The sequence below is a fragment of the Excalfactoria chinensis genome, chromosome 7, assembly GCF_039878825.1.
Source record: "Excalfactoria chinensis isolate bCotChi1 chromosome 7, bCotChi1.hap2, whole genome shotgun sequence".
Lineage (NCBI taxonomy): Eukaryota > Metazoa > Chordata > Aves > Galliformes > Phasianidae > Excalfactoria > Excalfactoria chinensis.
The window spans coordinates 20,567,507-20,592,762 of record NC_092831.1 but is presented as its reverse complement, the minus strand read 5'-3'; the positions used below and the strand labels follow the sequence as shown (position 1 = coordinate 20,592,762).

Here is a 25,256-nt window from a genome sequence, read left to right as displayed (position 1 = left end):
TACTACTTATTTCCTACTTCAAATTTGTAAAATAAAATATTTTTAAATTTCTGAAGTACCAAAGAAAGCTGTCCACAAAGAAAAAATGCCTTCTGCTCCACCAAAAGAAGAAGCTTCACATCTTAAAGGTACAAAACATTTTAAGTGGTATTTGAAGAATAAGAGGTGTGTTTTCGTGTATCTGTCTTTAACAGCTTTGAGAGTATTTCATGTACCACAACCTAGAGTTAGTTAGCAGACACAGTATAAACCTGAATAAAAAATAAAAATCACCTGGACTTGTGCTTTAGAAAAAACAGTAGTTCAGCTTTGAAGCAAATGAAGGTAGGAACTCCCAAGGAAAAATAATAATAAAAAAACTAACAAATTTTAAAAGTGGCAGGGAATAGTTAGAGAGGTCTGATCAAGGAAGTAGATCAGTTAAGGACACATTACACACCTTCTGGCAACTTGCAGAGATCTTACGGCAGTACAGAAAGTCATCATTTGTGGGGTTTTATTTCCCCTCATTCCAAATAAACCTGATTTTGAGAGTAGATAAAAAATAGACCTGTTCATATTAAGATAAGCTTGGAGATTTGGTTTTCTTTGTCTTTCTTACTGTCTTGTCTGAAGATGCAATTCTAAGTTAATTTAAAAATTATACTAATATCTTTCAAGTACATGAAGTTTATGAAGAAATATACATAGAAGAAGAAATTTCTACTTTTCATAGAAAAGAGGAGGCTCCGCCACCTAGAGGTATATGAACTTCTTGATCATCTCTTATCTGCAAATTAACGACCTTCAAGAAAAATTTAATTATTCATGTTCATAGTCCAGATCTTGTTCAATGTAATTAATATTTGTGTTGATTCTCTTTCTTCTTTACTTCCATTTAATACTTGTGGGTTTGGTTGTTGTTGGTTTTTTTTGTTTGTTTTGTTTTGTTTTTTTGTTGTTTTTTTTTTTTTGTATGACTTGTATTTCTGTTCTACAAAAATTCTTAAAATGAACTAATATCTTTAAAGTGCCTGCAGTTGTGAAAGTTGCTCCTGAAGAGCCTACTGCTGTGCCTAAAAAAACAGAACCTACTCCTGTGTCTAGAAAGCCAGAAGCACCATCTAAAGGTACTATTGTAGTCCTTTAAAACTGAGATCTTGTCATCTTTTGCTTATGTTTTGTGCTTCTTACTTGCTTAATAGTTAGTAATCAAACTGTGTGAAATTTGTGATGTTGTGTATGTCAGTTTTCATGTTTCTCTACTAGTCTTATTTATTTGTATGTATGAAATCATAAAATTAAAACCAGTAAATATCTTTCAAGTGCCTGAAGTGCCCACAAAAGTTATCCCTGAAGAGAAGCCCATCCCTCTGTCTAAAAAACCAGAAGCTCCACCCGCCAAAGGTATAGGCCAACATATCCTTTCTTTCTCCTTTTTCTTCAGCTTTCTTCTGTCTCATTTTGCTGTTGTCCAAATGTTGAAAAATAATTGAAATTGTTGATTTCTTCTACCCAAGAACAATCCATTGCAGTGGTTCAGAAATTACATCAGTCAATTTTCAGAAGGACTAAGAGCAATAAGGAAAACTTTAGATGAGTCCATAGGCAGCAAGATTTACAAAATAAACATTTTCACTTTATGGGTATTAATAAATATTGTAAAAACCTTCAGAAATTCCACAGTACTCAAGCTTTCACGTTGCTCATGTTAAACTTGCTGATTAATTTTTGAATAGAAATAGTATTCAGCTCTGAAAACAATTGTTACAATTCATTCAGGTATTTTGGAAGGCTGTTTGAACGAGCATTTTGTCATATGTCACTACTGCACGACGAAGGTCGCCCAGTAAAGCTGCCTCAAACCATTCTTTGTCAGAGGAGTAGAACCAGTGAAACTGTTTTGAACATGTAACTGTTGTCAGACTGTGCTTTCACATCTCCTTGCTCTGTCTTACTTCTCTGTATTGTATGTTTTATTTTTCTAATTACCAAAAGTACTTATCTTTAATGAATCCAAGCTACCTAAGAAACGTGTCTCAGAAAAGAAGACGCCTTTTGCCATACCAAAAAAAGACAGGAATACCACCTAAAGGCTATATATCAACAATGGTTAAACCCTAAGAAGATTTCTCTTTCTCTTGGGCAGAAGGATTTACATTAAAATAAAATCCATCCTGTGTTCCTTACTTATAAGTATTCCTATTAGTATATAGTAATATACAACATTTCCTACATTGCATATCTAATTTCAGATCCATTCTTATGAATCACTCTGCTATTCTTCTTCAGATGCTCTTTCTTCTAAATAATTAGCATATTTTTAAATGCTTTAAAAATAACAAAACTGTTGTTTTCTTTAAAGTGCCAGATGTGTCCAAGAAAATTCCAGAAGAGAAAGTACCCATCAGTGTGTCAAAAAAGCCAGAGCCAACACCAGCCAAAGGTATCTTTTATATGTAGAACTAAAGTTGGGAAGAAAAAGCTTCTAACAAGATTGTTTTGATTAGTTTCTGATTATCCTGTTGTGTTCTTCTACTATATTTATTTTCTGTGGACATAGTTCTATATATGCTACTGCTTTGAAATATCTCTTCTTTTGGGTGTGATTAGTGTACTAGTGAGTTAGAAATACTGATATCATTGGGCAGCTATGAGACTGATCCTTGAGTGCCACAGCAGAAATCTTGAAGGGAAAGCAGTGCTTCTGTAACCCAAAATACTGATGACTAACAGTAAAAATAGCTCTAGAAGAATGTTTAAGAACATCTAAATACAGAGTGATACAGATGCCTAACAGAAGGGAAAACCCTCAATATTGATACAGAGTCAAAATCATCATCCATAGCAGAATATGACAAAGAAAGCAAAATGGACAGTGGCAGCCTTAGTCAGAGATTAGAGATGCTGTTGACTTAAACTGAAGAATTATTTAATGTAGAAGGATACATTTAAGTCTTCTGCATCCCTGATCTCCATTTCACTGAAGTTTCAAAAGGCTCTGAAATGTTACCCTCAGACTTTACAGGGATACTAAGTACTAATCCTGTTTTAGTAAAAATGCAATTCCATTAAGGCTTTTCCTAATTTGCAGTTTCTAATAAAAGGAACATAATTTTGAACGTAGCTGTAAAATTCTATAAAATGACTGAAAATCATCTCTTTCCTTAAAGAGCCTGAAGTGCCCAAGAAAATAGAAGAGAAAATCAAAGTTTCTGAGCCTAAAAAGCCATATATAATGCTGTTTATGAAATTCTCATAGTAACAATTATTAATGTTTTTCAAGTGCCTGAGGTACCAAAGAAAGTGGTCCAAGAAGAGATTTCAGTTAAAGTACCAAAGAAACCAGAACCTCCACCAGCTAAAGGTAACTGCTGTACATGATGAGTTAAAGAGAAACCCTTTGTTATCTAGACTGTGATTTTAATCATTTTATTTTCTCTTATTATAAATATTCTACATTTTTTGTTGATTTTCTATAGCCAAAGTAAAAAAAAAAAAAATTGATACACATAACCAAAGCCACTGTTGTTTTTGATGTCCTCAAGTTATATTTTTTCTTGTGTGCAAAGTGCTAAGAATACTGTTTAAATTTCTTACAAATAACATAGATTACTTTCTTTTAAGTGCCTGAGGTACCCAAGAAGGTGATTCCAGAAGAAAAAGTACATGCTGAAGTTCCTAAAAAACCAGAACCTCCACCACCTAAAGGTATATATCAGTACTGATAAAATTGCATAGAAAATTTAATTAGTTTATCTGAATATTACCTTTAAAAGTCTGTTTTCACCTTTGCTCTATTCTAATATTCATAAGTGTTACTGTTTGTGTTGTTTTCTTCCTTTGTGAATAACTCTCACTAAGTAACAGTGGCTATTACTGGTGCACATCAAACAATATCAAAAACACATCGGCTGTTTATAAGAGGGTTTTTTTCTCCTGATAATGTTCTCCCTTGAGCTATATTAAATTACAATTCTTCAAATTCCTGAAAGTAAAACAAATAAATATTTTCCAAGAATCTGAGGTGCCGAAGAAGATTGTTCCAGAGAAGAAAATACCAGAACCTGTGGCTGTACCTGAAAAACCAGAACCTCTACCAGAGAAAGGTAAGTCTCAACATTAGTAAAATAATAAAAGCAATATTTTCCCACTTTTCTTTAATGCTGTCATTTTCCAGGCCCTCTGATTCTGAGATTCCATTTGTTTTATGTATCTGGATGTGTTTGTGAAATATGCATAGGTGGATGTTTTAGAAGAATAGTAACAAATTTTGGATGTGTGAATTACCCATCTTCTTTACTCAAAACCTTCTTACTATTTTGGATAATTCCTACTGTTCTACTCACTATGCGCTTTTGTTAATAATAACAGTGATAACTAATATCTTTAAAGTGGTAGCAGCAGAAGAAAAGTATTCATTCTAGCAGCTAACAGCAGACCATGTTGATGTTTTTGAAATACCAGAAGGTCTACCAAGAAAAGCAATACGCCATCACTCAATTCTTTAGTCTTCAGTTTGTATGATTAATATCTTTTAATAATAATATGTGCAGTATTACTAATATCTTTTGTCCTGTAAACTTTGTTTATAAATATCGTGATTTTTTTTTTTATTTATAGCTTAAGTTACACGATCAGTACATATATACACCCGCATATGGTGATGTGAAGTGTGTGTGTATTTGCAATGAGAAAAATGAATGTGTTATATCTGTCATTAAACAAGCTAACATAAATGCTTGAAAAAATTTTAATGTTTTCATTGCAATTGTGTTTTTTTGTATTTTTATTTACTTGAAGTTGTTATGTGTTTGAGCAGTCATTAAACTCAGAACTAATATCTTTTATATACATGAAGTGACCAAGACAACCGTTCCAGACAAGAAAGCACCTGTTGCTGTTTCTCAAAAAACAAAGACCATTGCAAGACCCCCCAAAACAAAGCCCTTTGAGGCACCTCAAGAATTACAACCTGTGCCAGTGGTGCAAAAAGCAGTGCCTGATGTGTTGCCTGAGGTTACAGGGCCTTTTGTGGCTTCCCAAAAGTCAGAGCTTTTTGTGGCAGCAAAGGAGTGTGAGACTGTTTTGGTACAACAAAAAACAGAACTTGTTGTGGCATCTGAAGAAACAAAGCCAGCTGTGGCAGCCCAAAAAGCAAAGCTTTTTGTGGCAGAGGAGGAGTCTGAGACTGTTTTGGTACAACAGAAAACAGAACTTGTTGCGGCATCTGAAGAAACAAAGCCAGCTGTGGCAGCCCAAAAAGCAAAGCTTTTTGTGGCAGAGGAGGAGTCTGAGACTGTTTTGGTACAACAGAAAACAGAACTTGTTGCGGCATCTGAAGAAACAAAGCCAGCTGTGGCAGCCCAAAAAGCGAAGCTTTTTGTGGCAGAGGAGGAGTCTGAGACTGTTTTGGTACAACAGAAAACAGAACTTGTTGCGGCATCTGAAGAAACAAAGCCAGCTGTGGCAGCCCAAAAAGCAAAGCTTTTTGTGGCAGAGGAGGAGTCTGAGACTGTTTTGGTACAACAGAAAACAGAACTTGTTGCGGCATCTGAAGAAACAAAGCCAGCTGTGGCAGCCCAAAAAGCGAAGCTTTTTGTGGCAGAGGAGGAGTCTGAGACTGTTTTGGTACAACAGAAAACAGAACTTGTTGCGGCATCTGAAGAAACAAAGCCAGCTGTGGCAGCCCAAAAAGCAAAGCTTTTTGTGGCAGAGGAGGAGCCTGAGACTGTTTTGGTACAACAGAAAACAGAACTTGTTGTGGCATCTGAGGAAAAAAGGCCAGATGTGGAAGCCCATAAAACACAGCATTTCTTGGTGCCTGAGAAAACAGAGTTTGCTGTGGTACATGAGGAATCCAAGCCTGATGTCACATCTCAAAAACTAAAGCATGGTGTGATGTCATCAAAACAAAAACGTGTTGCTGAACCCCAAAAACCAGAGCCATTCATGGCACCTGAGAAACCTGAGCTCTCTGTAGCACTTGATAAGTCAGAGACAGTTGCAACACACCAAAAATCAGAGCACATTGTGTCCCCCAAAACCAAACCTTTGGTGGCACCCCAAAAAACAGATCTTACTATAACACTTGAAGAAACTGAGTTTGTTGCAGATTCCCAAAAATCAAAGCTTATTGCCGCATCTCGAAAATCAAAGTTGGTTGTGGCACACCATGAGCAAGAACCTGTCATGGTGCCTGAGGAACCAGAACCTCTTTTGGCACCCCAGAAACTAAAGCATTTTACAACAGTTCAAAAGCAAAAGGCTGAAGTGGCACCTGAGGAGCCAGAACCTATTTTGGAACCTGAAGAACTACCACTAGCCAAGCTGATAAAAAAGCCAGAGGCTGTTGCTGTACATAAAAAACAAGCTGCTCCACGAACAAAAGGTATATCTTATGAATAGGAAGTCTTTTTCTTGAATATAGTATGTTTCAATGCTCATATTAGAGCTTACACACATAACTAACATATACTAATATCTTTGAAGAACCGGTAGTGCCTGAGAAGGCTGTCCCAGAAGAGAAAATTCCTGCAGCTGTTCCAGAAAAATCAGAACATCCATCAGCCAGAGGTACATACAATCATGAATACATAAACACACTTAATCTTCTCTTAAACACTATTTTAACCTCTTTCATTCTGTCATTTTTAATTTGAGATTTTAAATGGTGCTTGCCACAACAAATTGCACTGAGTATGAGTGTGTGACAGATGGCTACATAAGAACATTTCTCATCCTCTATGTTTCAGTCTGTGTATTTATGTTTAGTTGTATTGTAAATGTAAAATGAACTAATATCTTTGAAGTGCCTGAGATGCATGAGAGGGCTGTCCCAATGGAGAAAGAACCAACTTCAGTACCTAAAAAAGCAGGAACTCCACTTGCAAAAGGTATATGCCATGATGAACCCCATCATTTCTGTTGTGTTTTTGTTTTTTTTCTTAATTTCTGGGTTATTTACAAATCTCATTTTTAACTGATCTTTTACTGCTGTAATCTGGTATCTACCACGTTAGAGTTATGTACAAAATGTGAATCATACTGCAAGTAGGTCAAATGTATTTCCTCAGCATATTCAGGATAAGAGATTTTCCAGATGAAATACTAAAAAAGTATTTTAGTAATATTCAAAACCTGATTACACTATAAACTGAAGCAGTGCTGTCCCATTTCACTTCTTTCACAAATTCCCAAGCAAAGGCTGGAGAAGTACGTTTTCTCTGTCACAAGATTCCCACTAAACACAATGAGAATCGACATGTGAAGTACCACTTCACAGTGATGATATCAAAGTTATAAAAATATTTTTAATGAACACAAAAATACACTAATGAAAGAAGCATAATATTGAGTAATATTGAAATGACAAGTGAAAAAATGATGCTGACAGCCAAAAGTTACCACATAAACCATTATCATGAGTGACGTGCTACAGACATTCAAGTACAGCTGGACTCCAGTTGGAGCTTTGATCAGTTTTTAAAAAGACAGTGTACGATTCCCACCCTGTCTCAAAAACTGAAGCTAAACAAAGAATTCCCACCTCCTGCATGATATATTTGACACCCTGCACATTCCAGGTGTTTGAAGCAAAACACACCTGTCTGTAGACACAGCAGTTTCACAGGAAAGACTGTGCATGAATGTTACTGATTGTTTGTCTCGTCTACATCTGTACAAACCACTGAACTAGAATATACTAATATCTTTAAAGTGCCCAAGGTGCCCAAGAAAGTTGCTCTGGAAGAGCCCACGCCCGTAGCTGTGCCAAAAAAGCCAGAACCAGCACCAGCCCAAGGTACATGTTGCCACAAATGTGATTAAGCAGATTCTTGCTGCTGACTACCTGAGATTATTCAATACCGTGATGTGTGTGAATTGGGAATTCAATTGTCTGGTAGTTTTTATACACAACATAAGGGATATTTTGAATTTATATTTATGTTTTCAAATTCTGATTCATCAGGCACACACACACAAGAAAAATGAAAAAAAAAAAAAATATTGATTTTATGATCATAGTATTTTCAAAAAACTGCCAAACGTTGTTTTACACTGAGACAGGAAAGGTCTTCATGACTCAGTGACTCTCTCAGTGACTGTGCTTCACAAGCCTTTCAAAATAAAAAACCTGATTTTATTCAGAAATTCACATGCAGTGGGAGTTGGAAGAAGTGACATCTTACAATGTTGTAAAAACAAAATTGGACACTTTGATTGAATACAATGGAGGAATGATTTGTGAAATCCAAGAGTGGAAGTTGCTTCAGTGAGGGGAAAACAAAAAGAAGAAAGAAGATAGTGAAGGTGAAATGATCCATTAGAGTGGAAAGTGTAAACATGATGTAGAAATGGAAGAAAGGAGTAAATATGAAGGAAAAACAGGATTTGTGTGTTCCTCACCCTACCACTGCCTATGCAGCTGAATGCAAGGCACCAGAAGCTTTACAAGGAATGAGAATAGATAAGATTTAGGCTGTAGCCATTCCAATGGAGCTAACAGAGCTGAAAGTGGCAGTTCCTCTTTGTGGATAGGGAAGGCTGCAGAGTATGCAGAGGAGTATCCTAACTCACACCTTGCCCTTCTGCAACATAAGCATAACCTAAATACAGGCATTCTGTGTCTGTGCATGCTTGTGTGAGAAAGGGATGGGATTCATACCAGGAGACTAGCTTGGTTAGTTTTCCTGTGCATACCTGTGGTTTAGGTTTCATTGCTTGTGTCTTCCTGTATAATATGTCAAATTGATGGTTACTAATATCTTTAAAGCACCTGAAGTGCCCAGGAAGGCTGCTCGAGAAGAAAAAGTACCTGTGGTCACTGACAAAGCACCTGAGCCTCCAGCAGCCAGAGGTACTTGACTTGATGGATAACTTGACAGAGAAGATACTTAATCTGCTTCTCTTGAGTGTTGTCCTACTCTCTCTTGGCCTGTCTTTGTTTTAAATCTAAGAGTCTTGAATTTGTGAATGTTGGGCAAACTGTGCTGCAGTGTGAGTGGTTTTTGTCATGCTTTTGTAGTGTTTAGCTTCTGTATTGCCCTGGTGTTTGTTCCTGCTTGGCCAGTCTTTGCATCACTATAAAATGAACCCCACTAATATCTTTGAAGTGCCTGTGATGCTGGAGGCAGAGGTCCCAGAAGAGGAAGAGGAGGAGGAAGCACCAGAAGAGGCAGTACCTGCTGCAGAGCTTGAAGAGCCAGAAGCTGCTCCAGCTGAAGGTATACAGTGGTGTCCTGAAAGCGCCTGCCCTACTCTCTGGGCTGATGCAGCGCTGACTGCTCTTTGGCCCTCTGCTTTCCACTGGGGAGGGGTGTGAGCGGCATTTATTCACCTTGTGTCTGTACATGCCCATGTGGTCCTGTGGCACTGGGTGGTGCTGGTCTGGGGCATGTGCCCTGCCGTAAGCCCCTGCTTGGGTTCTTTGCTGCAAGCAGATCTCCTAAAAGAAAAGTGGATGTCTGAAGAGGACTGCCTGTAGCTTGCCACGGGCTTTATTTTCTGCCTTGCTGCTCACCATTAGGCTGTTTGCTGATCTTTGTCCCTGTCAAGTAAAAGGAACTAATATCTTTAAAGTGCCTGAGGTGGTTGAGGAGGAGGAGCCAAAAGAAGAGGTTCCAGTGGTTGCTCCCAAGAAGCCTGTGCCGGTGCCCAAGAAGCCTGTGCCAGTGCCCAAGAAGCCTGATGCTAAAGGTATTTTTTCAGAAGAGATCTGCTTTTTACCTTAGTGTCTTGATTACTGTTTTATTTGTTGCTTCTCTTTTTGGTGGTAACATTCTTTGTGTCTCCCCCCTTAGCCCCTCTTTGCCTAATAATACGTGATTAACTAACAGCCCCTTGAGGAATTTTTCAGTGTTAGAAGTTTCTAAACTCTTTGACTTTGTTGTCTGATTTTGATCTTTTCTATTTTTCATAACTACATTATTAAGTGGAAATAATATCTTTAAAGTACTTAAGGTACCCAAGAAAGCTGTCCCACAAGAAAAAGAGTCTGTTGCTGAACCCAAAAAGCATGAATTATTACCAAGCAAAGGTATGTGTAATCGTTAGAGTGTCATCATCAAAGAAATATTACACTATTCTGGACTTAAATTGAACTAATTTATGAATCATAATCTGAGATATATGTTTAAACAATATCAGGTTGAATGTGGGGTGTTTAAAATGAGACAGAATTTAACTCTTGTTCTTCTAAAAATATTGACAACTTCCTGATCTTTCTGTAATATTTGGAAATTAAGATTTAGAAATGCTTAGTATAATAAGAATAGCATGCTGTTCTGAAGAACACCCTGCAGGTACATCTTCAGTGTAAAACACATAATGAAGCACTCTTACAGTTTTTAGTTATCATTATTCATTTGTGAATGCAAAGGTATCAATTCCCCTCCTCTTTAAGAGTAGGCAGTTAATGCTGGTAACCTGGTGATGGATTTTTTAGTCAAATGTTGAATATATTTCCTGATTATACAATGAGCACTTGAATGGCTGTTAAGATGAGCCAGAAGTGATTAAAGGAGGTGAACATTTCTGTTAGGTAATGAGATTTGAATAGAAGAAAGAAAGTGTGGAAAACTGAAAATTAAGCAGACATGTAAAGAATAAAAGCTACAGGAAATAAACAGTAACTGATAAATAAAACATTAGTTTCATAAAGAATTATTGCAGTTGATCAAACTATGATGAGTGACATGCTACAGACATTCAAGTACAGCTGGACTCCAGTTGGAGCTTTGATCAGTTTTTAAAAAGACAGTGTACGATTCCCACCCTGTCTCAAAAACTGAAGCTAAACAAAGAATTCCCACCTCCTGCATGACATATTTGACACCCTGCACATTCCAGGTGTTTGAAGCAAAACACACCTGTCTGTAGACACAGCAGTTTCACAGGAAAGACTGTGCATGAATGTTACTGATTGTTTGTCTCGTCTACATCTGTACAACCCACTGAACTAGAATATACTAATATCTTTAAAGTGCCCAAGGTGCCCAAGAAAGTTGCTCTGGAAGAGCCCACGCCCGTAGCTGTGCCAAAAAAGCCAGAACCAGCACCAGCCCAAGGTACATGTTGCCACAAATGTGATTAAGCAGATTCTTGCTGCTGACTACCTGAGATTATTCAATACCGTGATGTGTGTGAATTGGGAATTCAATTGTCTGGTAGTTTTTATACACAACATAAGGGATATTTTGAATTTATATTTATGTTTTCAAATTCTGAATCCTCAGGCACAAAAAATAAATAAAATAAAAATTGATTTTTAAGACCACAGCATTATCAAAAAACTGCCAAACGTTATTGTTTTACACTGAGACAGCATAGGTCTTCATGACTCCACAACTCTTGCAGTGACCACTTGTCACAAGCACAACTCACAGAGAGATAGACAGAGTAGATATGAAGGAAAAACAGTAGGATTTGTGTTCCTCACCCTACCACTGCCTATGCAGCTGAATACAAAGCACCAGGAGCTTTACAAGGAATGAGAATAGATAAGATTTAGGCTGTAGCCATTCCAATGGAGCTAACAGAGCTGAAAGTGGCAGTTCCTCTTTGTGGATAGGGAAGGCTGCAGAGTATGCAGAGGAGTATCCTAACTCACACCTTGCAACATAAGCATAACCTAAATACAGGCATTCTGTGTCTGTGCATGCTTGTGTGAGAAAGGGATGGGATTCATACCAGGAGACTAGCTTGGTTAGTTTTCCTGTGCATACCTGTGGTTTAGGTTTCATTGCTTGTGTCTTCCTGTATAATATGTCAAATTGATGGTTACTAATATCTTTAAAGCACCTGAAGTGCCCAGGAAGGCTGCTCGAGAAGAAAAAGTACCTGTGGTCACTGACAAAGCACCTGAGCCTCCAGCAGCCAGAGGTACTTGACTTGATGGATAACTTGACAGAGAAGATACTTAATCTGCTTCTCTTGAGTGTTGTCCTACCCTCTCTTGGCCTGTCTTTGTTTTAAATCTAAGAGTCTTGAATTTGTGAATGTTGGGCAAACTGTGCTGCAGTGTGAGTGGTTTTTGTCATGCTTTTGTAGTGTTTAGCTTCTGTATTGCCCTGGTGTTTGTTCCTGCTTGGCCAGTCTTTGCATCACTATAAAATGAACCCCACTAATATCTTTGAAGTGCCTGTGATGCCGGAGGCAGAGGTCCCAGAAGAGGAGGAGGAAGCACCAGAAGAGGCAGTACCTGCTGCAGAGCTTGAAGAGCCAGAAGCTGCTCCAGCTGAAGGTATACAGTGGTGTCCTGAAAGCGCCTGCCCTACTCTCTGGGCTGATGCAGCGCTGACTGCTCTTTGGCCCTCTGCTTTCCACTGGGGAGGGGTGTGAGCGGCATTTATTCACCTTGTGTCTGTACATGCCCATGTGGTCCTGTGGCACTGGGTGGTGCTGGTCTGGGGCATGTGCCCTGCCGTAAGCCCCTGCTTGGGTTCTTTGCTGCAAGCAGATCTCCTAAAAGAAAAGTGGATGTCTGAAGAGGACTGCCTGTAGCTTGCCACGGGCTTTATTTTCTGCCTTGCTGCTCACCATTAGGCTGTTTGCTGATCTTTGTCCCTGTCAAGTAAAAGGAACTAATATCTTTAAAGTGCCTGAGGTGGTTGAGGAGGAGGAGCCAAAAGAAGAGGTTCCAGTGGTTGCTCCCAAGAAGCCTGTGCCGGTGCCCAAGAAGCCTGTGCCAGTGCCCAAGAAGCCTGAGGCGGTGCCCAAGAAGCCTGAGGCAGTGCCCAAGAAACCTGTGCCAGTGCCCAAGAAACCAGAGCCTGTGGCTCTGCCCAAGAAACCAGAGCCTGTATCTGTCCTTACAAAACGTGAGGTTCCTCCACTGAAAGGTATATACATCAGTGACATGATCAATTAGAGTTTTTTCAATGCTATGCGCAGTGTTTATGTATTTGCGCATGCAGTGTCACTGAAAATTTTATTCTTCATGTTCTTTATCTGTTTCTTATCTTTGGTACTTTTCTGCGTTTTGCTTGTGTATGTTTCAATATTTACAAAAATGAAAATTAAATATCTTTACAAGCACCGGAAGTGACACAGAGGTCTGTACCAGAGGAGAAAGTGACTCTTGAAACACCTAAAAAGCCAGAATTCAAAAAAACAGAACCTCCTCCAACCAAAGGTATATATGTCTAGAAGGCACTTTCTTTGAATGCCTTTTCTGTTTCTCTTTCCTTTGTTTATAACTGAGTCTATGGAATCTGTCAGTTGTGTTACCTTGTTGTCTTCTTGTTTAGAATACAAGAATACACTCTTTTGTTTTTGTGGACACTGTTACTCACTGATATTTTCTTTGTGGTAGCTGTCTTCTTTTTTTTTTTTTTATTTTTTATTTTTTTAATGTTTCATTCACACATTTATTTACATGTAAAATAAATGTATTAATATTTTTTTAAGTGCTTGAGGTCCCCAAGAAAGTTGCTTCAGAGGAGGAAGTACCTGTTGCTCTTCCTAAAATACCTGAACCTCTACCAAGTGAAGGTATATACCATCATGGCTATTACTGTAAAGACAGTCCTTTTAACTGTTCATCCAAATGTATGCTTTAAAAATCAAACAAACAAACAAAAAACAACAGAACAAAACAGAACAAACTGATTTGTTCTTTTTTCCCCATTCTATTTATTGTAATTTGTTTACTTTACATTTTAGATTATACCAATTTATTTATTTATTTATTTTAATCTCTACTATTACAGTTCCATATGAGAGTAAGATATTACTTTAAATATTTTCACATGGTCCTACATTGGGTATTCGTAAGAGTATATTTTATTATGCAATTTTAGGCAGTAATCAATTCTCACTAAATTCATGTTTCTTGAGATCCAGTATTTCTGTTACTGTTATAATCTTAAATTAATAGAGAACATTCAAGCTTTTATTTTCTCCAGTTATAAATAATCATCCAAAATTTATTTCATTTATATTGTATGCAGAAAAAATACTATCCTCTACACAACCCTGAATTATACTTGCAGATACAACAGTTTTCTCAAAGAATGCATTAACTGCAAAGTTAGCAATATACTGACTGATTATATATCCTAACATGTACTTGTTTGTGTGTATTGGAGTAGCCTTCTTTTTATTGATATCTGCAATGATCTTATCATTGGAAACTTACACCAGTTATCAATGTTCTTTAAAGAATATGAAATTGAAAAGGAAAGTGAAGCTGAAGAGACAGAAGAAACTGCAGTTACAGAAGTAGAAGAAGCTTTACCAGTTGAAGGTATATAGACTACCAAGAGGCTATCAGACAACTTCCTCTTTCATTGCTGAACAAATTTTTCTTGCTCTGTTATTCTCCACAAATGTACCTGTGTGTTGTCAGTCTCCATGTATTTCCTTCTCTGTTACATGTTGCAAATGAGGTCCAATCTCTTAATTCTTCTAAGTATAATATAAAAAATATCGTAAGTGCTTTCACTTTGTTTCCTGTCAACTGGATCTTATCATTTGCTTTCTCACCTTTGTCCCCATGTTATTAACATGTTTGGTTTTTTTTAAGTCAGCTTGAAATCTGTGTTTTGTGTAAGCTACAGAGCAATAGCCTAAAACTCTTACACCGTTTTGATCAAAGAGATTTTTTCATCAACTTCATTGGAAATGGAAAATGATCATCTTTACATTTGCATTCTTCATATGTCTACTGTGGTAGTACATTTATTCTAAATATACCTAATGTTATTTAAAGCACCAGAACCTGAAAAGAAAATTCCTGAAAAGCGAAAGCCAGCAGTTCCTGAACCAACAGAAGATATTAAACTGGCAAAAGAACTGCTTAAAGGTATAAGCATCTGAAGCCACAATTAACAATGGGAATTCAGACGTGTAATCCTTTTTAATTACACTGGTGAATCTTAAAAAGTGTGCTTTATGACATATCACTGTTTTTTTGTTTGTTTTCTTTTGTTTGTTTGTTTGTTTTTTTCCCATCTCTATTATTACTCTAATATGCATCTTGCTGATACTAAATCTTTATGAATTTTCAGCATATTGTAGGTAATTTTTTTATTTTATTTTATTTTATTTTGTTACCATATTTTAGTAGTATTATGCCAAGTCAGTTTGCACGTGTTCTTTTCAATAATTCTGGAATAAATAAATGTATTCTTAAAACTCTTTAAAAAGTTAACACGTTGTTTTATCCTTAACATAATTCTTCTACTTTGAATATGTTCTTACAAATGACGAGAATCCCCATGCATAATTTGCTGATTCTGCTTTCTAAACATTGGTTTCAAATCAACTCTGCTTCATTTCATCAGACTTCTTCTAAAAAGCTAATCAACCGGAATCTTACCTTTGTAGCTCTTGTCTTTCTGCTGTGTCACTAGTATTAACCAGCTATATGGATTTTTGAGAAAGTTATTTCTTTTGGAATCTAATGGTATATATGATAAAATTCAAATAATTTTCTTTAAAGCTCCTGAAACAAAGAAGAAAGTTGTGACAGCTAAACCTGTTGAGGCTCCACAGTTGGAACCCCCACCTGCTAAAGGTACTTGCCTAATAGAAATATCTTTATTCTCTGAGGCATCTTTTGAACCAAGACTTTTACTTTTCTGTATATTCTTCTTTAATTCTTTAAAAAGTGGTGCCTTTGTTAGATTATACTTCAAGCATGGACTCTAGTCTTGAATAGATTTATTCCATGTTCTTATTAATTTCCCATTTTGCAATTTGTGGGATATAAAAAAGATAATCATGGAAGAATAAGAAAGTGTTTTGTAAGTTTGTCATTTGTGTAGATGTTTATTCCAGTTCTCTGCTTACAGAGAAATAAGAATATGCTGTTTAAATGTATATAGCGTTCTTCATCCATACTTAATATTTGTCTGAAGTGTAACTTTATTGTGCAAAAAGATGCTTCCAGAATTAGCTTATGAAAGATAAGCTGAGCAAGACACTTTTTACAAGTACTCCTTCACTTTTTTCATATGTATTAGGGTTCTAAGCAACACTGCATAAACATCTCTTTTTAACGCTTCTTAAATTTAGAGATTAAACTGTGAATATCATAGTACAGGTGGAGGTAACGAAAGAGTTAGAACGTAACTATGATAACTCTCTGAATTTATAACTCTTGTGGTTTTCTTAGACCATACTTCACTTTTGTTATTTTGTATGAAAATTTACTCTTGTGCATGGGCCAAGACTACTGTGAACAAATAATATGGGAGGTTGACTGAAGGTACTGACCTCAATCTCAGCAATTCTTTGCTTTGAATGTTTAGTAGTAGACCAGCACTTTATTTGTGTGTTTGGAGTTGTTAGTTGTTGGTTAGCTCTTCCTACTGGCATGAACCTATAATAAAATCTGGAATAATATTTTCCTAAGTTCCTGGACTGGTAAAGAAACCTCGCAGAGTAATTCCTGAAGTTACTCCTCCACCAAAAGAAGAAGTTGTTTTGAAAAGAGGTATAGTGACTTATAGTTGTATAAAAGCCCAGCATACTAACATTATTCAGTGTGTTCTCCTTAGTAATGTTGATTTATGTGGTGTGGAAAACTACATGAATAGTATACTACTTGATGTGTGTTTATCATGGAAGGAGTTTATAAAAGAAGAGATAAAGCAAGGGGATATAGAAAATTAGTTAATTCCAAAGGATCTATGCTGAAAACAGAGTAGAATACTGAAAATCTGGTTTATTGTTGTAACTCTCTCCTGTTTTCTATTCTTTGTAAAGCTGATGCAAAAACTCAATGTTTCAGTGTCTTCAGTTCATGGACACCTATACATTTTCCCGTGATAGTCCGGTGGCACTATTGTACATCATTCTCTTTTCCTGCAAAGTCTTGAGCCTTCCAAATTACTTTGTGCTCAAGGCTTAAAAAAAGTAGTAGTAATTCCCATCCATTTTGAAATACTGAATGATCATTCATGGCCTTCAAATTTTAGACAATCCAATTCCACAGATGCTCAGTTTTTCAGATGAATCTCATTAGATACCCAAAATGCATATCTGACAGGGCAAAAATAAGCAAAATGAAACCCAGACAAGATATAGATTAGAGCTCTCGAAATCCAACAATTGAAAATTATAGTTTTCTTCCATGATGGAAGTCAGTAGATATTTAATCTAGAATCCTTCATTTTGTCCCTGAAAATCACCTGCAATTTCAGTTACTAATGCATATTTGTGTGGTAATTCATCATTAAATTGGAATAGATGCACTTTTTCTCTCAGAAGCATGAGACTGACAGAAGAAATTCAGATGTTGTATACAGGCACTTTTCTGCTAACTGTATCTTCATAGCATTAATCCAATATTCACTCACCATAGGTGCAAATAACAATTCCTAAAGTGTGTTGAAAAGAAAGCATTAAGAAACTGCAGTGATGCTATTTCATCTAGTAAAACATTTTGGATTACATATTGAATATTTGTAGATTAAAAATAGCTTGACAAGAAAAGATGTTGTTAACTAACATACTTGATGAATAGCGTGTTAATAGATAATATTATTTTAAAATATAATTTATCTTATTTTGTTCTCCTGAAATACATACCCATCATATCTTTTCCACAAAACTTCTATGATAAGAAATCATATTCTGTCATAGACAGTTAACATCTTTCTACTCAGAGAGAGTGATCTTAATTAAAGCATCTTTTTGCTCTAGATGACTTTTAAAATGCTTTCAGAATAGTATCTTACTGTGTATTTCATATGCCGATTTCTTCATTGTTTGTATGTGCTTAGGCTTTTGTCTTGCTCACTATCTATCTTATTCGTTTATTTACCTGTGTTTTAAAAATGAGATTAATTTTCTTTTAAAGTTCTTAGAAAGAAACCAGAAGAGGAAGAACCTAAACCAGAGAAAGAACCTAAACCTGAAGTTAAACCAGTACCTACACCAGTAGAAAAAATTAAGAAACCCGAAGGTACTAGTTTACATTCAAATCTATCTGGTAGAAAAATTTTCCAAAATTCTCCAAATTTTAAAATTCAGATTTTAATAGATTACCTCAATAAATGTAATTCTGTGAATCAGAGCTTTACTGGAAGCACAACCAGATTTGGCATATGCATTCGGATCTGAATTCTACAGTGTGTGATTACTTGTCAGTCTGAGTGTAAAAGAGAAATTTACAAGTTTGTTGTAAAACTGATAAAAATACAACTGCTGTGAAATGGTTAATTCAAGTACTTTTTTAGCTAAGGTCTTGCAAATATGTGTCCTTTTGTCCATTTTACTGTTTCTAATTTATTCAAATCCCAGCCTTCAAAATACATGTTCTTAAAACTTAACAACATCTCAAGCTCTTGAAGTCTGAAAAGAGTGAAAACTTATAATTATATTGGAGAGAGAGGTATTTTGGGGTCCAAGGTGTTTCAGTATATCTTACAAAACAATGTTTTAAAGTCTCAGAAGTTCCTAAGAAGAAAACTGAGATACCTGTCATTAAAAAGGAGGAGAAACATGTGCCTGAACCACCAAAAGGTACAGATGTGTGATGCTATTTTCTCTATTGCAGCAACTAAATTTTATTAATTGCTGCATTTTATGCTGAGTTGAACTAATGCTCTGCTGCCATCCCTTCTGTCCATGACTACTGGATACTTGTTAATCACTTTGCATTCTTCAGGATTTCTTTTTGTCTTTGAGTCTTCAATGCTTGAAAAATTTATCTTTCTCTTCTACCATATCTTGCTTTAAAAGAGTTCATCTCAAGTAAATTTCTTGCTTGCTGGCAAAATTGGTTAAAAACAATGAAGTCTGTCCTCCACTAACTCTGTCTGTATTGTTGCTTGTAAATTTTATGTCCAAAGAGATTAGAAAATATGTAAATTAACCTATTTGTAATTGTTGTGTTTGAAATGCCAGAACCTAAGCAGGCAGCTATCCCAGTTCCTGGGCCTGAACCTAAACCTGCCATAGGTAAGAATTCTCTAGCCATGAATATGAGTGCAACCTTACTTGTACATCTTTTTCATTTAGAGTTTTCTCCTTAAAATGACATTAAAAATACGTCAGCTTTAGAGCTTTAGTACTATAAAGACATACGCCCTGCAGAACATCTTAGAGAATATCATGCTTAAAACAGAAGTATTCATTGAAATAAATATATGAGAACTTCTTTATATTTTTTTCCCCTACAGCTTTAAAATCTCCCAAACCAGCAGAACCAGCACCAGCTGTTACTACTGCACCAGTGACAACTCCTGTTGTTGGAAAGAAAGCAGGTATTTATGATAGCTCTTTGCTACTTACCGGGTTTTTCTCTATAAGATGCCTAAATACATGAAAGATAAAGACAATTAAGAGCTGTACAATCATCTAACTCATTCATGACCAGGTAATTTTAGATCCTGCCCCAAGATCCTGATATCCTTAATACTGTCACCTGATGTGAAGCTTATCTCTGTGGAATACCACTGAGATGAATCTATGCTGTTGTTTTTGGATTGTGAAATGTATGTTTGTATTTTTTTGTCCTACTGTGAAATTTGTGTATTCTGTTTGTTCTTTTATGTTGTTTATGTTCTGATATATATCTTGTGAACTGCATCTTGAATCTTCTGTGTTGTAAATGGAAGATTACATATATTTCTAAGTAATTCCTGCATTATTTGGTCTTCTGCTTTGTAATTTGTTATTGAAATCCCAAGGGAAAGTGGCAGCAGTGTTGAAGAACCAGCGTATTGGTATTTTAATATGATACACTTAGGACTCTGAGTCATACCTCACTATGAACAAATAGTTCTTTCTCCTCCTCAAATCATTCCAAATCTGAGGTCCATCAGTAGAGCTGATATAGATGTTGCTCTCCCATCATTCAATCGGCCACTGATTAGATGACGTAGTGGCACTCCTATCCATTTTATATAGGTAACAAGGTCCTAGCAAACCCTTACTCTCTGCTGCTTTTAACTTGGATTGAATGCAGACTAGTAAACTACTGGGATGATGCCCTGTACCATGACAGTTTACTTTCTGTGCTGTATTTATGTGACATTCTTATCCGTTTTGCTATGTTTTGTGTTTTGTTGTGTAGTCTGTTGTGCGAAGAAAAATTGTTCTATGTTCACTTTATTTCAGGTATAGCTGGAAATTTTGTCTTAAGATGTATTGTTCTTGATGCTTATTCTTTTGGATTTTAACTCTCTAAATTACCTGTGAAATCTTTGTAGCTGCAGAAAAACCTGATGCACCATCTTTACTAAAGCAGAAAGGTAGAATGCCCCCAGTGGAAGAAGACAAGACTGAGTCAATTGTGTTAAAGAAGATATCAGTTGAGAAACATGCACTTATGAAAGAGAGAGTAAGTCCTAAGGAGACAGTTTTGGACATTCAGATGGTAGAGCCACTTGAGTTAAAAACCTTGCTGGAAACTGCTGATGGAATACTAAAGTCAGAGGGATATAAGCAGGAGCAAGTATCTCTTAAATATTTTGTGCTGCCTCCTGAAGGAGAGGAGCTAGAAATGACACATTTAATTTCAAGGACTCCTACCCCTAGAGGTGAGACAAGAGAAGCTGCAATGGGTCACATTATTTATGAAAAGAATGAACCACTACTAGTTGATGAGGAATTGCAATTGATCTGTATATCATCTGAACATGAGGAAACTGTTTCCAGAGAAGGAAAGGGGGATGAAGCTAAAGTGGCTGTTCATGAGAAAGGTGATATAGAGGGAATCTCTGACAAGTCTAAGCTTCTTCAGGAAAGAGAGATTCCTGCAAATGAAAAAGGAGGAGAAAATGAATCAACTGATGTACCTAGTCTTATACCCGGAGGGCCTTTTGAGCCCAGAGACAAGAAGAGATTTCTAAGAAAAGAGAGAAAATCAAACATCAGTTTGCAACATGAAGAACCTCTCATTAAGGATAAAACCTCATTTGTGAAAATTATTACAGAAACAGAAATATCTGATACTCCTCTGTTTACCAGTGAAGAAGAGAGAGGAGAATTTACTCTAGAGAAATCAGAAATTCCTCCTGGAGAATCCATGAAGGATCATGATATGCAGAAGAAAGCTCAACACATGAAGAAATATAGTACCACAGTAGCTGAAATTCCTATGTATAAGATTCTTAATAAAGAAGCAAAGAAAATGGAAATTATTCAAGATGATGAGAAAGATGAGAAAAAGGATATTATATTATCAGACCTACATCCATTAGAACTGTCTGATGAGACTACTGAACCAGCACTGAAAAAAGATATTGACCTAGAACATCTCAGTGAAGATAAGATGGTCCCCAGAGTAAAAGCTTACAGAGACTTTGAACAGTGTGTTCTTAATCCACAAGCAGTGGAATTGAAAACAGGAGAAAAATATTCTGCAGAGGAAGGAGAACCCACAGAAGTTCATTGTGAGGAGGGCTTAGAAACACTGTTGACTGAGGAAGCACTACTAAGTGATAAAAAACCAGGCAGAAGGATTACATCAGAGAAGAAAGATAAAACTATTTTCAGCACTCACTTAAGAAAAGACAAATTGAGACAGTTTAATGCCCCTGAAGAGCTGCCCATGGGAAAACAAGAATCTTTTACAATGATTATAGGTGAAGGAATGGAAAGTGAAGTTTCCATAGGAGAACATGAAAAGGGAGTTGGAGATGAAATAGCTAACAGGAATGAGTCAGCAAAGAAAGTTACTATTCAGCCACCAAGGAGTCAAGATAAAGAACTGATTCAGAAGCTTCAGGATGAGAGTGAAAAAGCTCCAGATGTCAAAAGCAGCAAAATTAAAACTGAAGAAAAGAAAGCTTCTTTGACTGTGGAAGAAGTGAAGCTTTCTGGAAGAATGTCTCAAGATATAGTAGATATTTCAGATGAAAAACCAGCAACTGAAAATGACATTAGAAAAAGCACATCTGTTAGTAAGAAAAAAGAGAAGGAAATGCTTCCAGGCAAAATAACATCAGGTAAAGGAATCCCTGCAAGTGGAGAAATCACTTATTCCTCCAGCATAGGTAAGATAATCACTCCCAAGAAGGAGGAAGGAGGGAAAGAGTACTGGAAATCAGAACCTGCTCATGTGATTGAGCAGGCCAGTAGCCTTTTCAGTGATGACAGTAATTTGGATGCATCTGGAGAATCACATCAAGTTCTCGATGTTCCTGCTAAGCCTCATGCAAAGCGAGGTGAGGAAGACTGCCAAATTCTTCCACAAAGTGCTTTTACTATATGCTTCAAGAGAAAGTACCATTTGCCATTGCAATGTTTGTTCTTTAACGCCATTCGCATTTCCATCTACTCTTTTGGCATTCAGCCACCCTTTACATGTTTGTCTTACCTGTATGTAAGTGTCTCTGTGCAGTTTATGTTCACTGTCTGAACATTACACTCTTGTGAAACTGTATAAATCATGTTGTGTGCCATTGTCTTCTCAGAAATACTTGCACATTTTTTCTAGCATTCATTTTTCCATCCACTGCAATAAAATCTGTCCTGCATTTCATTCATATCATTCTCATATTAGAAGTATACACTATATTTTCTTTCACAAGTCATGATAAGAAGCAGAATAGTGTGGCAAATGTTTTAGATGAGTCTTGACAGCTTATGGAACATCCTTCAGTTGTGAGAATATCACAGTGTCCTGACATATTTAATTTATACAACTTATATTTTTGTTGTCTCCATCAGTAAGCATGTGGGCTTTTTTTTCAAATAACACATAATTTGTAACAGGTACTTCAACTGTTTTGATTGACAGGTGGGTATCGATCAGGAGCCTAATTGCAAGTGAAGTATTAGAGAATGGCAGAATTTTGCAGGACATTAAATTGAGGCATTAGGAGTTCCTAAGCTGCCTTTTGATCACCAGTGCTAAATATACAGCCATCCTCAAAGAATTTGAGCTTACCATTCAGATATAGACAGCATAAGTTATATAAATATTTATGTCTATATCTTCCTTCCCTTCCATGTGTACATAACAAAGGGAGGAGAAAATATTATTTGTAAAATAAATTTATCTTAATTTTGATATGCATGTTTATTTAACTCCATTCCTAATAATATTGCTGTTCTGCTTCAGAGGCCAAGCCGACAAAAGAAGAAACTCCAAAGGGTATCAGCCCAGTCAAAGGTAAGAATGATTACTAAATAACTATAATTGCTATTGTCTTACAATCCTGAACTCAGATTATAAATAGTGCTTTAAAAAAAAAAAACACAAAACAAAACAACAACAACAACAAAAAAAAAAACACTATTCAGCAATCTTCTAAATTAGACTACCCAGCAAAGAGTTTTATAGTGTGTTAGAAGATCTGTTGTTTTTGACTAAGCAACAGTAGTTAATAGGCATGCATCTTTAAAATTTCAGCTGATTCAGCCAATGATAGATAGTTAAACTTTGCATGCATTTCTCAATAGCTGGACATCACCAGAATATTAGATGAAATCAAACTTGGCTATGGTATGAATGAAGTTAGAGATCGCACAGCCTTCCAACAAAGCTATAACATGAAAGCAAGGCTATGCCTCCACTTTCAGGACACAACTAGTCCATTGGGAGCAAAGAGGAGGTGGTAGAAGAGCTACTTAAACCCTTTTGGATTCTCATACAAATTAGATCATTATGAAGTTCAAAACCAGTTTCTTTCAGAATACCCTTGCCTTCAAATTCAATACATAAATGCATGATTCTGTTTTTCCATGTTTCAATCTCAATAGAAGAGATTTTGTGATCTTGTTACTAGTATTGTCACAGCTTTTTCAGTTCATCTAATATTAACTCAAAAATTTAACACTAATTACTAGCTCTATTGAAATTCCATTAAGTGCTTAGGGTTCTGCAACACTGTGAAGCAGGTGGATTAGAAACCAGTTCCACTTTGGCACTGCAGGAAACATAGAAGAACAGTAAAATAAAACAATTAAGTTATTTATTTCTGAATCTGAATTACAGCCAAGAAGACACCTTCACCAGCAGATGCAGAAAGAAGAAAACTCAGACCAGGCAGTGGTGGTGAAAAACCTCCTGAAGAGCCTCCATTCACTTATCAACTCAAGGCTGTGCCGCTGAAGTTTGTCAAGGAGATGAAAGATATTGTGCTGAAAGAAGCAGAATCTGTTGGGTCTTCTGCAATCTTTGAAGTCCTTATTTCACCATCCACTGCAATTACCAGCTGGATGAAAGATGGAAGTAACATCCGAGAGAGCCCAAAGCATAAGTTTATTGCTGATGGCAAAGATAGGAAATTGCATATCATTGATGTCCAGCTGTCAGATGCTGGTGAATATACATGTGTATTACGACTAGGGAACAAAGAGAAGACCTCTACTGCCAAACTCATTGTTGAAGGTAATCCCATTTCAGATTTGTCAGTAATTTAAAGGCTAACACCTACTAAAGCTTATGAATTTACAGTGACAAATACATATTTTAGTTTTCATCAATAACTACAAAGTTACAAAGTTCGATTTAGTATGTAAGGCATTCTTCATCATGCTATGCAAAGGAGAGTAATCAAAATAATTTGTTTCTCTCAGAACTCCCAGTACGATTTGTGAAAACACTTGAAGAAGAAGTCACTGTGATTAAAGGCCAGCCACTGTACTTGACTTGTGAGCTTAATAAAGAAAGAAGTGTGGTCTGGAGAAGGGATGGGAAGATCATCAAAGACAAGCCTGGGAAATTTGCTCTGGGTATTATTGGTTTGTCACACTCCCTCACTATCACCAATTCAGATGATTCTGATGCTGGCACCTACACTGTTACCGTGGAGGACTCTGAGCTCTCGTGCTCATCTTGTGTTAAGGTAGTAGGTAAGCAATCAAAATAATCTCCTTTGTCTATGGCTCTTTTAAAATCAGTATTTTCCCCATGACATTACAATATATACTTGTAGGTAGAAATTCTACAGCTATTAAATGCTTGCTGTAATATAAAATCTGTAAGTCCTCTTTTTTCTGTTTATGACTCATCTATTTGTATTAGAAGTCTGTTAACCTGTATTTCTGTGCAACTTCTTATAATGCAGAAGTGATAAGAGACTGGCTAGTAAAACCTATAAGAGACCAGCATGTGAAGCCAAAAGGAACAGCTACTTTTACCTGTGACATTGTCAAGGATACACCAAACATTAAATGGTTTAAAGGCGATGAGGAAATTCCTGCTGAACCAACTGACAAGACAGAAATCTTGAAAGAAGGAAATAAAATTTTCCTGAAAATTAAGAATGCTGGCCCTGCTGATATTGGAGAATATTCCGTGGAAGTTGAAGGTCGCAGATACCCTGCTAAACTGACCCTTGGGGGTAAGGAATCTTTTATTTTCAATATGT

The 25,256-nt window shown here is 36.4% G+C and overlaps 1 protein-coding gene across 1 annotated transcript in view; it reads left to right on the top strand.

Annotated features, from left to right (window-relative positions):
• The window catches only part of TTN (titin), a 240,350-nt gene that overhangs the window by 116,869 nt on the left and 98,225 nt on the right, over positions 1–25,256 (top strand). Inside the window, exons 114-125 of the mRNA XM_072341903.1 lie at positions 2,345–2,425; positions 3,153–3,210; positions 3,246–3,346; positions 3,607–3,690; positions 17,789–17,893; positions 18,376–18,453; positions 18,838–18,891; positions 19,113–19,196; positions 23,003–23,053; positions 23,879–24,274; positions 24,463–24,738; positions 24,954–25,229. Of these exons, the coding sequence (XP_072198004.1) occupies positions 2,345–2,425; positions 3,153–3,210; positions 3,246–3,346; positions 3,607–3,690; positions 17,789–17,893; positions 18,376–18,453; positions 18,838–18,891; positions 19,113–19,196; positions 23,003–23,053; positions 23,879–24,274; positions 24,463–24,738; positions 24,954–25,229 (1,644 nt within the window). The remainder of the gene's footprint in view (positions 1–2,344; positions 2,426–3,152; positions 3,211–3,245; positions 3,347–3,606; positions 3,691–17,788; positions 17,894–18,375; positions 18,454–18,837; positions 18,892–19,112; positions 19,197–23,002; positions 23,054–23,878; positions 24,275–24,462; positions 24,739–24,953; positions 25,230–25,256) is intronic.